The sequence below is a fragment of the Parasteatoda tepidariorum genome, chromosome X2, assembly GCF_043381705.1.
Source record: "Parasteatoda tepidariorum isolate YZ-2023 chromosome X2, CAS_Ptep_4.0, whole genome shotgun sequence".
Classification (NCBI taxonomy): domain Eukaryota; kingdom Metazoa; phylum Arthropoda; class Arachnida; order Araneae; family Theridiidae; genus Parasteatoda; species Parasteatoda tepidariorum.
In genome coordinates, this window is record NC_092215.1 from 5,615,696 (window position 1) to 5,633,068 (window position 17,373).

Below are 17,373 nucleotides of genomic sequence, written 5' to 3' on the forward strand. Positions count from 1 at the left end.
CTGGGCTCCACTTTCAAAATCAGAATTTTCTGTATAAGAGAAAAATAGGTTCATTAGTTCATTGTTTATTTCGGGTTCCTCCCCGTCATTTACACTTTCTATGTCCCTTTCGGTTTCATTCTATCTGAGGAGGATTTCTGCTTTTCTGAAGCAATTTATGACAGTTTCTTTTTAACAGCTTTTTCAAGCTTTCTATTTACAAAATAACTTTAGATAATTTTCTAACTAAATAATAATAAATATACTAATTTAACTAAGATTAATATAGCTTTCCATTTATAAAACGTAAATAAAAAACAAGTCTTTCATTCTAACTAATAATTCTACAATCCAAATTTAATAAATGACATACATCAACAGGATTTTCATTGATCACAGCAAAAACAACAGTGCGTTTATCACCCATTCCAAGGGTACCAAAGTCGATGAAACTTTCATTAATTGCATGTGGCAAGAACTGAAAGATAGATAACACAAACATTAAAATGACTAAATTTTATTGTGAATAGAAAATCACAAATATTGTTACAAAATCAAATTAGATCAGGGTGGAAAGAAAGATTTCACTATCATATTTTCTTGATATTTTACATTATTTTTTTATTTTATATTTCATATTATAATAGCTGCTCAACAGTCGACCCAATTTAAGGTTTACAATTACCAATGTTCAACTCCGTAGCCTTGTAATTTTGAACCTGACCCAGAAGATAAGGGAATTCCTGGATCAACTATTGGGAGAAATTTGCCTTTGTCGAGGACTTTTTGATGGATCTAGCCCGCATTTGCATTACATGGAGAGGAAAACCACAAAATCCTCCCACGGTTAACCTCATGGCAAGGGGACTCTAACCCATGATCCATCTACCACTGATGATATTCTACGTTAGCACTGTGGTCAGTGCGAGACCCTGTTCTCCTGATTGAGAGGCCAGCGTTCTATCCCCTAAGCCACAATGGCTCTTACAATACTTTTTGGAGAGGAAAAAAAAGATCTCATAAAAAATAAGCATATATTTACGGTTAATCAATTAAAAAAAAATAATGGTATTGAGCACCCATTAAAAGTTGGTTTGTTTATTTGAAGGGAGGAAGGTAAATAGTTTTATATTATATACATTACTTGGGTGTTGCAGAGGTCAAATTTTTGAAGGGGAGAAAATTAGGAAATTAAAATGCTCAGTTAATAGCATTCTTAATTTCATACTTAAGAAAAAGAAAAATTCACACCCACAAAATATTTGTAAAGAGATTAATTGTTTTTATCTCTTTCTTATTTCTAACTTTGATTAATTTAAATCAATGATGATTTATAAAAAAAATTTTTATTTATCTGAAATATTTAGGGGAACTTTTAGAGTTTTCTAAATACTAAGGGGGAGATATAATCACTTTCTGCCTCTAACAACACCCAAGTGTTTTGCACAAAAATAATTGGAAAAAAAACTTACCACTTTTAATCTTCCAGTGAAACACAGAAGAGGAATGTCAAAATAAGAAATATTGGTATGAAGTCTCAAATAAGATATTAGATGTAAATCTGAAATTGATGGCTTAAAAGATAAAAAAGCAACAGTTGCTGACTGTGCAGGTTTTAAAATTACTGGTTCAATAAATTTTACCTAGAAGTGAAGAAAATAATAATTAACGAGCTTCAAATACAATAAATTGTAAAAGCAAACAATCATTTAATGACAATGCTAGTTTTAAAGAATACATATACAGTTAATACAAGTAAAAATAGTAAACGAAAAATATAATTCAATTGAAAATTATATTAAAATTATATCAATTCTAGATAAAAAAAATTTACAAAGATCAAGACACATTTATTTGTTAAATTAGCAAATAAAAACCTTTTTTTAAGCTAATAAAAACTTACTTAAAAAAAAGACAAAGGCAATAGTTAAAAACCAAAAGTGATTTTGATACATTGTCCTTTCAAATAAAGTGTACAGTGAGGCCAAAATAAAAGCAGCCTATAAAACATTTAGAATGTCAATTATAACTTATATTTTCCAGACTGGCTTTATATTTTCCACGCTGGCTTATTTTGGCAACCCTGTACCTTGATGTATAATATGAATGTTAATAAATAAACTTGTGAAAAGTTTTGCAAGAATCATTAAAAATATTAACTATTTTTTGTTCAATTTAAGCAATAGTAAATCATGATATTAAAATTATTGAAACAGTTCTAAACTCTTATCTTTTAAATTAGCATTTAGATAGATATAAAAGAATATTTTATTTCAGAAAGTAGTAAAATATTTTCTTAATTGAACGTGTGTAGTTGTTGTAACTATAACCAGGGGTGATTGCGAGCCCAACTCAAAAATCCTGAAAATTTCTTGAGTAGAAATCATGAATGACAGATTTCAAAAAATTAATGGCTTTATAAATTCACATTTTTGATATTTTCAAAACATGAAATTCTAAATAAATTATATGCAGCATAATTTAAATGGATATTTATATATAAGTTTACTTTTATGTCAAATCACATATATTATTATACCAGAAAAAATATTTACAAATGAAAGAGCTGCCGAGTATAAATTCTAGTTCTAATATTTCTAAATAAAATATACAAGAATTTTCATACATAAATGTGATAGATGATTATTTGAAACTTCTGGACCTTGGGTTTCCGAAAACTTCCGAATCGCTGTTAGTGAAAAATCCAGATTTTTCCGGAGCACTATCATCTCTGTATTACTCAACAACATCTTTTTGAAATTAATGCCAGTTGGCAAATGAATAGTAATATAACAAAACAGAAATCAATATAATATGCATTCAAAAGTCATTGCAAGAACATGCCTGTGTTTTAAGTTGAGCTTAGTTATGGCATTTTTTATTTTATTTATTCCAGCACAAAGATATTCTCACAATATTATAAGCTATACAAATATTTACTTTAAATTTAATTATCTGGACTCTTGGTGGATATCACTATGGTTTTTCTAGATTGTAATTGGGTGAACAAATGTAGCTGTTTGTTCCTTTATGGAAGATAGAACACTAAATAGATAAGCAGCTACTTTGAACAACTCTTACATTAAAGACGAATCAGAAGAAGAAATATATAAGAATCATCAGTTAATGCTTATAACTTTTAGTGTATAATTTAGCTGGGAAAGCAAAAACATAAAATAATAAATACAGAGTGCATAGCAAAATCTTTCAACAAAACATAAGCACCTTTTAAGTACGTTTTAAGCACTCAAAAATATTTTTAGCACTATATACATAAAGAAAATATAAAATAATTTTCAAAGATTTTACATGATCATGATAACAAGTTTCTGACAAAGAACTCTTTGCCACCATAAAAGGATCAATAGATTTTTTGGTTCGCTTTCAAAGGGTGGAAAATGAAGCCTGAAACTGAGAATAGCAGAGTTGAACTGAGAGCAACAGATTGCACATGAGAGTGCTAGAATCTCACCAAACTCAGCTCATATGGATGCACATGCGAACTCGCAAATATTTCATCAAACATGCAAAATGTTTGACGATTTCATACGCTATGGACCGACGGTAGGCCGAAATGAATTGTGGTTTAATGAACTGTGAAAATGTTGAATAGAACAATTTGAAAAGCATGCTTTTGCATAATATGTGGTGAAAATTGGTATGGTAAAGAAAAAATCTCATTTTTGAAATGGGAAAACTAAGCATTTTTTAAAAATGCCTAATAAAAAAATGAATTTTAAAAAATGAAAACCAAAAATAATCACCTTTCAACACTTTTTAAAACCATTAAATAACTAAAAATGTTACTATTTTGGGACCTTGGAAATAGGCAGAGAGTGGTGGAATTTGCTTCCTACAGTTAATTAAATAAAATGCTATTATGAAAAAATATTGATGAAAATACATAATTTCAATTCAGTAAATACAATTTTTCTTTTAAAGAAATATTTCTTAGACCAGTTGAGAATATTAAGAATAGCCTTTGTAAGTGCCATAGAGTTCTAATAGTACTAATTATATCATTAGAAATTTTAGAATTTCCTAATAATAAAAGTATTTTTTTTTTTTTTACTGAATTAGTTTATATACTATTTATTAAATAATACAGTTCTAACTGAATAAAATAAATTATATACAATTTATGTTGTATGCATATGAAAAAATTTTAAAAAAACATAGGCAAACAAAAAACTTTCAAATTTCAAAAAAAATTATCACTCACTGAAAAATGTTCTTCTGCTTCATGTGGCAGTGAAATACCATACACTATAATCACAACATTAAAACTATTTGTAATATTAAATTCTCGATCTCGAAAACTGCTGTTATTTTGTAGCCCCACATAAAATCGTGTGCAGTTTTTGTTATAATCAAGTGATCTGAAAAATAAATATTTTAAGTTTTAAATTTGTTAGAAAATGTAAAATATTTTGACACTTAAATATAATATTATTCGGAAAACAATAACTCCATAAACAAAAGATATAAAAAGACACTTTTATCTTAATAAATGTTATCTTTTTCATCAGTTTAGGTAAAGAGTCTTGAGCTTAAATGTTTTCTGATTTTAGTACTGTCATATTTTTACATTTAATAGCAAAAAAATTGTTTAAGTAACAACCTTAAACTATCTAACAAGTACATAGTTTGCCTAAAAATTTCAGATATCAAATTCAATAGATAAACAATAGATTAAGTTGAAAACAAATTTAATTTTAATAAAAAAGTAGTTATCTATTGTAAGTTAACCATTAAGAACAATGATTTCTTAAAACTTTTGATTTCTGAATAAAGGACAATGAAAATTATAATTTTTTCCACTACAATTTAAAATTAACTTTAAAAACTATTAAATCAAATTAAAATTTGCAATTTTCAAATAAGATTTGACAAGAATTAATAAAAACAGAATCACAAAAAAAAAAATCTTTAAAAGATTAGAATTGCATAAAAGTTTCATTATTACCAAAGAAATTCACAATTTACAGTTAAAATTTCAATTGAGAACAAAAAATATTAACATATTAAAAAAACTTCTTATATTTTAAGATAATTAAAAGCTTTAATAAAATTGTAGGGGAAACTTCAAAAGGTTCATAACTAACTCATATCTTCCATCAAAAAAAATAAAGTGAAATATTTTCATTATTTCAAATTTACCTATTTTAAGGAAAAAAAATTTCTTACAGAATTTTCAATCCATATTGAGATATAATAATTTCTAGCAATACTTTTCCATTCTTGTGGTGGTTAAATTTTCATAAAATTCTAAAACTCACTAGAAAATTTTGTTATTTTGGGTTGCCTCCATATACAAAAGCCTTATATATTATACCAACTTCTAGCAATACTTTTTCATTGTTCTGGTGGTAAAATTTTCACATAGTTCTCAAACTCACTAAGAAATTTTATTTGTTATTTTAGATTGCTCCCACATACAAAAGCCTTATTAATTTATTTATTTTATAATTTAAGATTAGACAGCAAACCTTGCCAGCAATATTATTTATAAAAATTTATATTTCCTGCAGTAAATCATATTGTTACCAGCAACTAAGATTCTTAGTTGCTGGTCAAATTATATTTCTTTAAGAAATATAATTTGACTGAGTTTTTATTTTCCTTTTCAAAATAACTCAATTTTCTGTAAATCATAATTAATACAAACTGTATGTTTCTTAATATCAAGCAAAAATTGTTCAATATATTAATAAAAAGCTGGAAATAAAATACTGAAAAAGTTGCAAGCATTTAAAATGAAATATTTTTAGTAAAAAATAGTTGATAAATTTTATGTATAATAAAAGCTGAGCTTACCCCTTCAATAATTTCACTTGATAAGGTATTTGTAATTTATATTGATTATTTTTCGATTTAATAACAATTTTTCCACAACACTGCTTCGTATGCAATGCTCTAGAAGCTATAAAAATAGAAAAGTATCAGTAAATAGAAAAATATCAGTAAATAGAAAGTATCAATCACAGTATTAATAAAACGAATGTATAATTGCTTTCAAAAATATAACTTAACCTTTTCCAGGGCCTTTGATAAGTTATCATACCTGCATATTGGGTTCAACCAGAGATTTGTAACACTTTCAACTAAGAATAGGGGAAGAAATCTTCTCCACAGTTTAGAGAGAGAATGAAACTACTGAGGGATGCATCCTATTGTTTTGGTCGCTATATGAGGTCTCACTTTCTTTAAAATAAGGGGTGAAAAGGTTCTTTACATTTCCCATCTACTTTTGAGCATATATCCCAAGTTTGAATACTCATTTGTTCATCTTTCCATTCTTATACTAAACTAAACTCAGTGGCGCGATAGCCCATCTCAGTTTTCTTGACCTTTGGGCTCTGGGGTGCTAGAGCAGACATTCCGGTTGGGTGGTCAGCCTAACTCGGAACCCCCAGTGTTTAGTTCTTAAGCATGCTTGGTACTCATTTTATCGACCCACTGAAGGGATGAAAGGCTGAGTCAAACTTTCACAGCTTAAGGATCGAACCACGGACCTGTGGCATGATATCGCGAAGCACTACCACTCAGCCACCGGGCGTCTTCCGTTCTTATAGTCAGTTGCAATCTTTGATGGGTTTTTTTTTTCATACAATGTTCAATTTGTGCGTTATTTTTCATATTTAATAGAAAACAGAAAAAAAATTTAACTAAAAAGAGAAAAAGTTCAAATTTGCTGTAATTTTATATAACAACAAGATAGCAAAAAGCCAATATTTGAATTTAAATTTTACATCTTTTCTAGCAATAACTTAAATCTCCTCTATCATAGCTCTGAATTATTGTAAAACAATGACAACTTACATTTAAAAAAAATTTATATCCATTTTAAAATAAACATTTGGTTAAGACTTCTTGAAAAAGACTTGAAAAAAAATAACTAAATGTGAATTGTTTAATAAACTTACTAAAATTACAAAGATATTTTTTGAAATAAATCAATCAGATATTAATAAAGAGAAAAATAATAACAAACATTAAAAACTTTATATAACTTTAGACAATATTTTATAGTTTGTTTTGACAAAATCCTTGTAAATATATAATTGATATAAAACTTAAAGGCAGGAAAGAAATTTTTTTATTATTTTTCATTTATTTTTAGTATTGAGCATAAATATATTTATGGACATTCAGAAATTATTTTCAATCAGAATTGTGTGTGGATAAACTTGAAAACAACAACATGGAAAAAATTTCACATGGAGCTAATGGTGAACATAAGAATGTGTTTTGAAAATTACTATAGCATAGAACAGGCAAGTCACTTACAAAGGGTTGGTAGTGGAATTTTTTTTTCTTCGCTGAATCTAATCAAACCACTAAAGGAGATTTCCCATGTTTTTCAAGTTATGTAAAAGCATCGGAAATTTCCTCGGTTGGCTATCCTATCATTCTTATCTACAGTGGTCTTAGAGGTAGTGTACGGAGTTAAGAAAAGCAGTGGGAAGATAAAATTGTTTCACCCTCGTTACCAACTTTATTTTTGTGATCAGCACTTCTCTTTTATAGTCCCCACCCAGTAGTCGCAGAGAGAGCCGCTTAGCAGACCAATATACTTTCTTACCGAGCCCTTGTGAAAAGGTAAATTTACAAAGATATAAAGTTGTTATTGGTTAAGAATACAGCAAACAATTTTTCATAACAAAATATCTTAAATAAAACAATTTTTAAAAAATTATGCTTTAAAAAATGAAGTCAAAATAAATATACATAAAATGCCATTTGGAAATTTAATTGGCGTTTCTTTAACAGCAGAAAAACCTAAAAAATTATATTTCAGTTGAGACAATATTTTGAAAACTTACAAAAAAGAGAAAAATTGCTAATGAAAATTCTAATAAGTAAAATTTCTACTAACGGTTAAATGTGATTGTAGCTATTTGAGTACTGAATACGGTATCTGGTGGTATCTTAGCAGGAACAAATTTCACATCTACAGCTTCATTGACTGGAGTAGCAATTACATTCTGAAAAAATAATTTCAATGCTAAAATATAGTAACAGAATACATTTCATATTCAATATATATTAATATAAATTCTCAGTAAAAAAAAACATGTTTTTATAAAAAAATAAGTAAATAAATTACATACAACGATATGAACATGTTTTTGTCCAGAATTAAGTAATGAAAGAGTTAATGTTTTAGCTTCATCTTGACTTCTTAGAACTCCAAAATCAAGAACTTCAATGGGACAGTATATACCTGGAGCTAAAAACAAATTATAAAATTAAATGAAATTAAAAAAATTACAAAACAAACATATTTTAGTGATTTAAAAAAAAACTTACATGAAGTCACATCAACTTCAACAGGTAATAATAAATAATCTTGACCAGAACAGTTTGTCCTTATTCGAATAAAAGCTGTGTGATTTTTCTCTGTGCGTGCAATAAAATTTGCTTTAATAATGGGTTTTGTTTCATATGGTGGAATTTCCTGTAATTATAAAAATAAAAAAATATACAAAAAATCAATAAATTTAAAAAAAAACACAGAAAAAAGAAATTGGTAAGAAAATTTTTTATTACTTGAATTAATCATTAAACAAAACTGTCTTGAAAAGAACTACATAAAATAAAAATTTAAGAACCATAGCTACATAAACATATAATATAAAAACACAACAATTATACTAATTAAGAATCATTAATAAATAAATTCCACTCTGAAATCTTACCCAAAGAGACTTTGGAGCTTCATTCTCTCCCTCAGGCAATTCTAAATGTAGATCTCCACCACTCGAGTACATTTCTGTCAGCTATAAATAAATATATTATTTAGGAAATCTTGGATAAATTTACAAAAAGAAATAAAAACAATCATTATTATTAGGTTTTTATTAACAATGACAACCAGCAACAACCAATATTGCATTAAAATATAATGAGGAAAATTTCATTGAAATTTGCCAAAATTTAATGATAATTTATCACAGCTGTTATATAAGACATCAAGATGAATTTGTAAAACTTTCAATATTTAAGTTGAAATAATACTCAGAAAATAAAGCAATTATTTTCCACAGCATTGGTAATAATAGTCTTAACTGAGTTATTATTAACCTAACTAAAAATATATAAAAAAAATTTCAGAGCAAATGCAACATAAGCAACTAATTGATATTGCCTAATTTTTAACAATGATAGAGTTAATATGTTATTCATGTCTAAATTAATGCTACTGGGTATCTAAATCATGATTGTTCAACCTATACTACTCTGAAACTGTAATCCCACCCAGCTGTTAAAGATGAAAATGAAGATAAAACAATTTATAGTAATAATCTCCCTTTCACCTATATTTCAAAAATTATGTAACCCTATCTCCCCTAATCACTTACTGAGGACAGAAACACAAAACTTAATATCCTAACATAAAGCAAAAGCCTTTACAATAAATTAAACATACCTGTAATGTTGAACTATGAGGATTGTGCATGTAAATAATTGAAGAATAACTGCTATTTAAGGGCATTTTAACACCAACAAACGGCCTCAGCCTATAAGGGTTTGGAATTCCAACAGCAGACACCTGAAAAGTGAGAAATTAATGATTGAAAATTTTTTTCAAATTTTCAAAAGAATTTCTGTCATAAATAACTTATTTAAAAAATAATACTAATGAAGAGAAGAGATGTAGTCAAGTGAAAAAATTTAGTAAAGCATGCATTTATTATGATATCAATTGAGAGAATAAACTGAAAATGATGTAACTATTGGAAATTTGACATATTGATAGCAAGTGTAATGTTTTTTTCCATGTTTGAGAAATTGGAAAAAAATCTTTTTTAATGATCGCAAAAACGCGAGTATCTCAACATGTCAGGATAAATAAAGTCAATTTTAAATATTTCAAACTTAACAAATAAATATTTTGGCCTATTTTCACTTGTGATAAATGAGTACAAAGCTTTTGATTTTTGGAAATTAATAAAACAATTTAAATTTATATTATCAAATGTAAGGGATAATTTGGCATTGTTTTTATTTTATTTTTTTCTTACACACTTTTTTACTTTAATACCAAATATAACTACTTAAACGACTTGACAAAAAACTAATAAAGTTTAAATTAAAAGCATTTAAATTAAATGCTAATTCAAAATCTTTAAAAAAAAAAAGACTGTTAAAAAAAGACTGAGGGGGTGAGGTTTTGCCATATGTTTCTCGATCCCGTGATATTGCCGGGCTGGAGTGTTCAGTAGTAACGCGCCAATAAGAATAAAACTAATTCATTTCTTTTGCAGGAAAACATTTTATTTCTCACTTTACACACCAGGTGGTAGTACCAGGATATTTTTAAGGTGATTGTAGATAATTAGTTTTATTTTAAACTAGATTTCAGCACTAATCAATTTTCAGGGATAAAAAAAAAGGCACTTTTATAACCATTTTCTTGAAAATTAACCGCTTGGTAAGGAGTTAAGTTGGTGGTATACCTAACACAAATGAAAATGCATTAAAATTTAATTTAAAGAAATTTATTTTATATGCAAATATTATAATAAAATTGTTTTTACAGATAGAAATCAATGTAATTTATGATTAATTTAAAATCATATTTTATATATTATCAGTTTTTTTAAGTGTTTTTGAAATTTATGTTTGCTTCAAAAAGACAATCTGTGAAGAACTAAATACACATATAACTCAATTTGTACCAACCCATATTGTTATTGTTGCCATTTTCTTTTTGTTTATTATACATTAATAACAAAACTTCAAAAGCATTTTTCTTGGAGCTATATTTCAGTTCTGTCAAGTTTATACCTTGAACAAATCTTTACCCACTAATTGTGCCTTTAAAATTACATTATTTACAGAATTACTCAAAATATTTTCATTTTCTTGCACAATATTTCGATTATAAAAGATTTTTTGGGGATTCTGAACTTTTTTTAAGAAACGCACAATTTTTACATTAATTGGTAAACAAAAAATATCCTACATATTTCTCACTTATTAAACAGACAAAATCCGATGCCCCACATAACTCATCTGTCCACTGCCTTGATTGTCAAAGTTATATTTAATCAATAATTAACAAGAAAAATATAAAATGAAGTTTATAAATACACAAAAATTTTTGTTCCTACAAAAAAAACTTTTTATTTTCTAGTTATTAGAATGGCCTTATCCTTTAAAAAAAAATTGCGATAATAGTGCAGCAATGTTATATACACTATTACTTTTAAAACCTACATAATGAATTAGATTAAGTATAGGGTTCAATAGCACAAGAGCTAAAATCATCAATACTATGGCCAATTCAATTGAAATTTGATTGTCTAAGAAAGCTGATGAAATCAATTATATGAATTAAGCAAAGCAACTAACTATTACATAAAAAAGATGGTTATTTTTAGAATGCTTTTGGGGATTATAGGACCTGCTTAATAAGGTAAATTCCCAGAGTGGGTAGAGAGGCAAATTCCCATGCCTGTAATGTAAGTCACATGAAAAAGAAAAGATTGTTAGTATTACACAGAGTAGAACACAGTAAGTTGTTAAACTTTTATTACTTGAGTTTTTATCAGAGTATTTTAAATCAATTAATGCAGGATCATTACTTAAAAGTACATGATTCATCATAGCGAATTTAACAGGAATTATTCTTAATAAAATTATACCAAAAAAAGAGCGAAAAGACAATGTGAATATATGGCATAAAAAACTGCTTTAATTGGTTATGACATAATTTTTACCTGAAATTTAAAAGAGCCTAATGATGTATGAATAAATAATGTATCTTCAACTATGCCTTCCTCTCGAGCCAGTAATACTACATCAAAACTAGTATTCCCTCCAGGTGGAATAACCTATAAGAACAAAATGAAATCCAAACTGTCAGCATGTATTAATTACATTACTCATTATTTTTAATGAGAAAATTTTGGAAAACTATGATCAATGAGCAAATAAATACAAATAAGATATGAAATGAAAAATTAATTATTTTTGAGCCCCCTAGAAGAATGAACAGAAAGAGATCTCATAAAAAAGGAAAGAAAAGTTTAAAAGACCAAATACATATCTACAACAAATAATTCGCATAAATATACGTTAAATATTTAATAATTAAATTTATATAAGTTCCAAAAATATTTTTAAAAAACATTCATTTTTGCAAGTTTTAGATAATAGATAATAGTTTCAATACAGAAGAGATTAAAATCAAAATTTTCTTAACAAAATTGTGGTATAGTTTGTCTAAAGTATGAACCATTTGTTTGGACCAGTGGCCCTGGCCATAGTAACGAGGTATAACTATTTCAAGTATGGGTGTGGGGTCATTATTTAGCACAGGTTTAGAATCGCTCAGGTCGGGGAAAGAAAGGAAATCTTTCTTGAAGGGTCTACTGTGTTAGCCCTAAAGTAAAGAGAAGCTACCCTCTCTGAAATGAGCAACTCTTGTTTTCATAGTAGCAGACAACCTCAGACTTTGTAGCGGGGTGAGTTCTTACCATAGACAAACTATAGTTGATAAGTGCAATACAAAATTTTATTGTTCTGCCTTCAATTGACTTTGTATGAAATATATAAAAAATTATTTAACTTAAAGTGAAAAACTATAAATATAGTTATAGTTAAAATGTTACTGTGCTTGAAATAATTGTCAGCTTGATTAAATTAAGAATAAGTTTAAATATAAAACTTTTGAAATGAAAAACATTAGAATTTTTAACTTTGTAATCAAAAAAATTAAATAATAGTTATTTTCTTTTGATTGTTATTACTTTTCATGGCTTCTTTACAGGATGAATTCTGCTTCTGAAAAATTAATATTCTTTAAATATTTACAACTATTGCAATATAAATTTTTATATTAATACTTTTAAACTTATGCAACTTTGATTATTCTAAGTAATTTCACATTTAATCAAATAAATAAAAAAAATTTAGATTGCAATTAAGACTTAAATTATTATTGGCATGGTTGTTAAACCTGGTTCTGACATATTGCTTCATATTTTATACAACATTTGTTTTCAAGTTCCTAATTTTAAAAAATTCACGAATTTTAGTTTTATAATTTTTAAACAGTTGTAACATAAGAACTAATTGATCTGGAGAGTTGAATTTAATTTTTTTTATTAAGTTTTTGATGGCATTTTATAAAATATCTTTTTTTAACAGCTTCCCTTGCCAATTTTTTTGAAAAAAAAATACAAAAAATCAACATATTTTTTTTATTTCATTAATAAATACAAGGAACTAAAACAAAACATAATATACAAGTTTTAAGTTGAAATTTTAATTTGCTTATGTGTAAAAAATAATTAATTTACCATCAGTTTACTATCCCAAATTATCTCGGGCAAATGAAAAAAGTTAAATATTAGTCTTTGTATATGTTCACATCTTCATAATCTAAAAAATCATCTGCATTACTTTCACTTTCGCTCTTAAACGCCATTTTTTTTACTCTTTTTTCTATGTAAATTCATCAACCATCGTATATACAATTGTACAAAATACGTCTGCAGTCCCACAAATAGCTAAACTCCCAAACACAAATTGGCAAACTTCCTATCATAGCAGATTATTAATATTTTTTGTTTTGCTTCTGGCCGAATAAAAACTTGATAAAACAAAATGTATTGATGAATTCTGCCATGCCTGAGTTTACTCGGGATAATCAGGGAGAAGCAGTTAAAAACTTAAATTCTAAATTTTTAAAAAAATATATTTAATTTGACATTTTTTTAACGACATTTGAGGATGGTATTGATATAGGTTCATAAAGATAAAAATAATTTTAGTTCAACAATATATAAATCATGAAGTAACATGAATTCATTTCTTTTATACAAAATATGTTATCAAAACACCACATAATATGGTTTTTATGGATTCATTTGCCGAAGTTACACTAAAAAAAATAATTTTTCTTTATTATTGCATCAGAATATCATTTTAAAACTTGGCACACACCTTGCTAAAAAAAGTTTCAAATATATATTTTTTTAGAAAATTAAAAATTAACTTATTGTATATTCTATAAAATTCCATTAAAAACTGAATAAAAGGACACTACATTTAACTTTTTAGAAATTGTGGACTTTCAAAAATTTAAAAATGCATTACTAGGAAACAAATGGATAAAAAAAAAATCTGAGACTTGATATTTTGCATACATTCTGTGAGTTATACCTATGAGCAAAAAATAAACTAAATACAAACTGTGTGCCATTTTGATCATTGGTAGATTAGTTATGAAATTACTCAACCATAACAAATTGGAAAAACTAAATAACTTCATTATTCACAGATACATATCAATTTTAAAAGTTTATAAAATTACAATTCATTTTTACACATAAAACTGTTTATGTATATGAAATTTTAATGTAAGCTAGTAATAATTTCTTCAAATATTGAGTAATTGGTAGTTATGTAAAAGCATTGAGATAGGAAAAAATACATTTAAAATGCTAAACAGACATTTCTTAAAAATTGAATAGCCACATTTGTAAATAATTTCAAAGACATTTATATTATCAGATATAAGCTTAATACAGATACTCAAATTATGTGTATCAATTCTATGTGAATACCTGTCATTTACTTAATGCTGTTAAGATCTTTACACAAAATTTTACACACATTTATCTTACGTATATTGAATATTTTACTGAATGTTCACCATTGTACAACTATTTTACAGGTATTTATCTGACTTATATTGAATATTCATCAGATATGCAAAATTAGTCTGAATATTAACAAGATTGATGACAGAATTATTAATGTTAATTATTTGCAAAATAAAAATGCCATTATTTATTCAAAGTAATTTTAGAAATACACCGTATTACTTCAAAAAACGGTGACACATTTTCATCGTAAATATTGTAATAATTTTGTCAAGAATAACTTTATTTTTAGTGCTATCTTGTACACCTGAGAGATATTAAAAATAAATTGTATTAATACCAACTGAATATTTGAATTATTAAACAGGATAGTAAAATATTTATTATACATTTGCTAAGATCAGTAAAATATTGTACACATCAAATGTCAGACATTGGCAGAATATCACAAAAAGATATCTTCATATATCTTAAAATGACATTCATATGATTTTTTTAAAATGTCTAATTTATGACACTATATAAATTTGGAAAAAGATATTGGGAGAATATTGTCTCGGAAATTTTTTCAATATTATTAAAGATATCCATCAAATGTTACTCTACGACTCTTATGCAATCTGATTTTTTAGGCAATATAATATGAAGGAAAAAAATTTAAAAGAATATTCTTTTTGAGAAAATTTTCCACGTTTGTGTTACTTGGGTTTTAAACTCTTGAAAGTTTTGTTTTTATTTTCACAAAATGGTAGAAATAAGGATTAACTAAAGAAAAAGTTTTGCTGATAAAATTAAGATAAAGATCAAAAGCCTTTGTTATTTTATAGAAACTTAGCTAAGACATAATAGACAAATGTAAGTGTTTACAAAATCCTTTCGTTTATAGCTACATGCCAACTGTAATTACATATGTTTATAGTTACATGCAGGAAAGAACCAGCTCTGTAAAGAAATGAGGCTCATGTTAACACTTTGTTAGTAAACACTGACAAAGAGATTACAAGAGGAAGCACTGACACTGAATATAAAGGATTTAGATATGGATGTTCGAATGAAAAAAAATATAAGTATGGACACAATCATGGAATGGAAATTATTCTACCAATATAATGGCTGAGAGTGATAGAGCAGGAAGTGATTTCAGATTAGTTGCGTTTGTAAAAAAAAGGAGTTAAAATAATTGCATAATGCTTAAATTTGCTTTGAGGCATTCAAAAACTTTTATCACACTGAAAAACAATGAAACAATGAAAAACGATGAAATCTGAATTAAAATAATAAATGATTACAACATGAGATATTAAGAGTAGAATCATTTGAAGGAAACTTAGATTTTTCTTCTTTTTTAGCTATACAATCAAGGTGAAAAGTTTTGTAGAGTTAAATCTTCATTGACACGAGTCAAAAGTTTAACAAATTTTAAATTTAAAAATGAAGACAAGTTTAAACTTTATATTACATAAATTGACTAAATAGATTCTCATGAAACAAAATTGAGTAAAAAATTCATAATAATAAAGAAATATTCGATATAAAAACTAAACACTGTTCAATTTCACAATACCTTTAATAAAATTTACTTGAATTAAAATTAAGTAGTATCTAGTTTTCTAACTAAATTAATGATAAAAAAAACAATCAAAAGGTCTAGATCAACAGAAAACAAATAGTATTTCTTAAAAGAATTTATTTACTTTAAATGTGCTACATAATATGTTTTATCAATTACCATAACAGGTCAAAGAGAAAAAGCAATTCTGCTACATCAAACAACAAATTAAATAAAAAAAATAATCAATAGTAAGTTATATTAAATATAAAGTTTTAAACTGTAATTTCTCACAATGAACATAAATGGACTTAATCATTAATTGATATCAACTAGTGTTTACAGCTCAAGTTAATTTAAACATATCAGTTCTTTTTGACAATCAATATAAATTAATAATTTAAAAAAATAAAAAATTTTAAAAACTGTGAGGAACATAAAAAAAATTGAAAGAATAACAAAAACAAATTAGTCATTTTGAAAAACAAATATTACCACATATTTATTGAAATGTTTACTGATAACGGATTTTACTTTTGAAGATAAAATAAGTTCTAAATATATATTATAGTAAGATTTATAGCTTCTAAAATTCTTGAGATTTACCGCTTAATTCTAAGCTTTTGCAGATCAAAGATAAGTTTGAAGAGGATTGTCTCTTCTGTCCTCTATAATTAAAACTGTTTGGAAAATCTGTAAAGGTGTTTGTCTCAGTAAGGGTAGCTTCACTAGCTTAGAACCTACAGCCATTTATGTAAGAAAATTATTGCTGTTCCGATTTGTCAGATGATTTAGCGTTTAGAATTGCAATTTGAAGATTCAGTCATTTAATTTCTTATAATTCAGTTTTATTTGATTTTTGATGATATTGTGTTTATTATTACAAAGATACAATTGTTTACAATTCTGTTGGGTATCAGTGAATTTATAACATTGTACACACAGTTTTGCAGATACAGTGGAAAGTCGCGTATCCGGAATCGGCGGGACTTTCCGAAGTCCGGATAATCGATTTTTCCGTATAATAGACCCCCAAGGTAAACAGAGATTAAAATGATCTGAATCTAAGAAGCAGAAATAAAATAACATTATTTTCGGGCAATAATGTTTTAGTATTAGAATGATATCTAATCAATCAAAAACAAAATATTTAAAAAAAAATAATTATTGCTATTATAAAAATAAATATAGGAAACTAAAAAAATTTACAGTTATGAAAATATT

At 26.3% G+C, this 17,373-nt stretch overlaps 1 protein-coding gene across 1 annotated transcript in view; it reads right to left on the reverse strand.

Annotated features, from left to right (window-relative positions):
* The window catches only part of LOC107453505 (Transmembrane protein 131), an 82,509-nt gene that overhangs the window by 52,546 nt on the left and 12,590 nt on the right, over positions 1-17,373 (reverse strand). Inside the window, exons 6-15 of the mRNA XM_016070370.3 lie at positions 11,709-11,822; positions 9,413-9,535; positions 8,682-8,762; positions 8,293-8,440; positions 8,094-8,212; positions 7,859-7,967; positions 5,797-5,902; positions 4,202-4,358; positions 1,452-1,622; positions 353-457 (exon numbers count right to left, since the gene is read on the reverse strand). Coding sequence (XP_015925856.2) covers positions 353-457; positions 1,452-1,622; positions 4,202-4,358; positions 5,797-5,902; positions 7,859-7,967; positions 8,094-8,212; positions 8,293-8,440; positions 8,682-8,762; positions 9,413-9,535; positions 11,709-11,822 — 1,233 coding nt within the window. The remainder of the gene's footprint in view (positions 1-352; positions 458-1,451; positions 1,623-4,201; positions 4,359-5,796; positions 5,903-7,858; positions 7,968-8,093; positions 8,213-8,292; positions 8,441-8,681; positions 8,763-9,412; positions 9,536-11,708; positions 11,823-17,373) is intronic.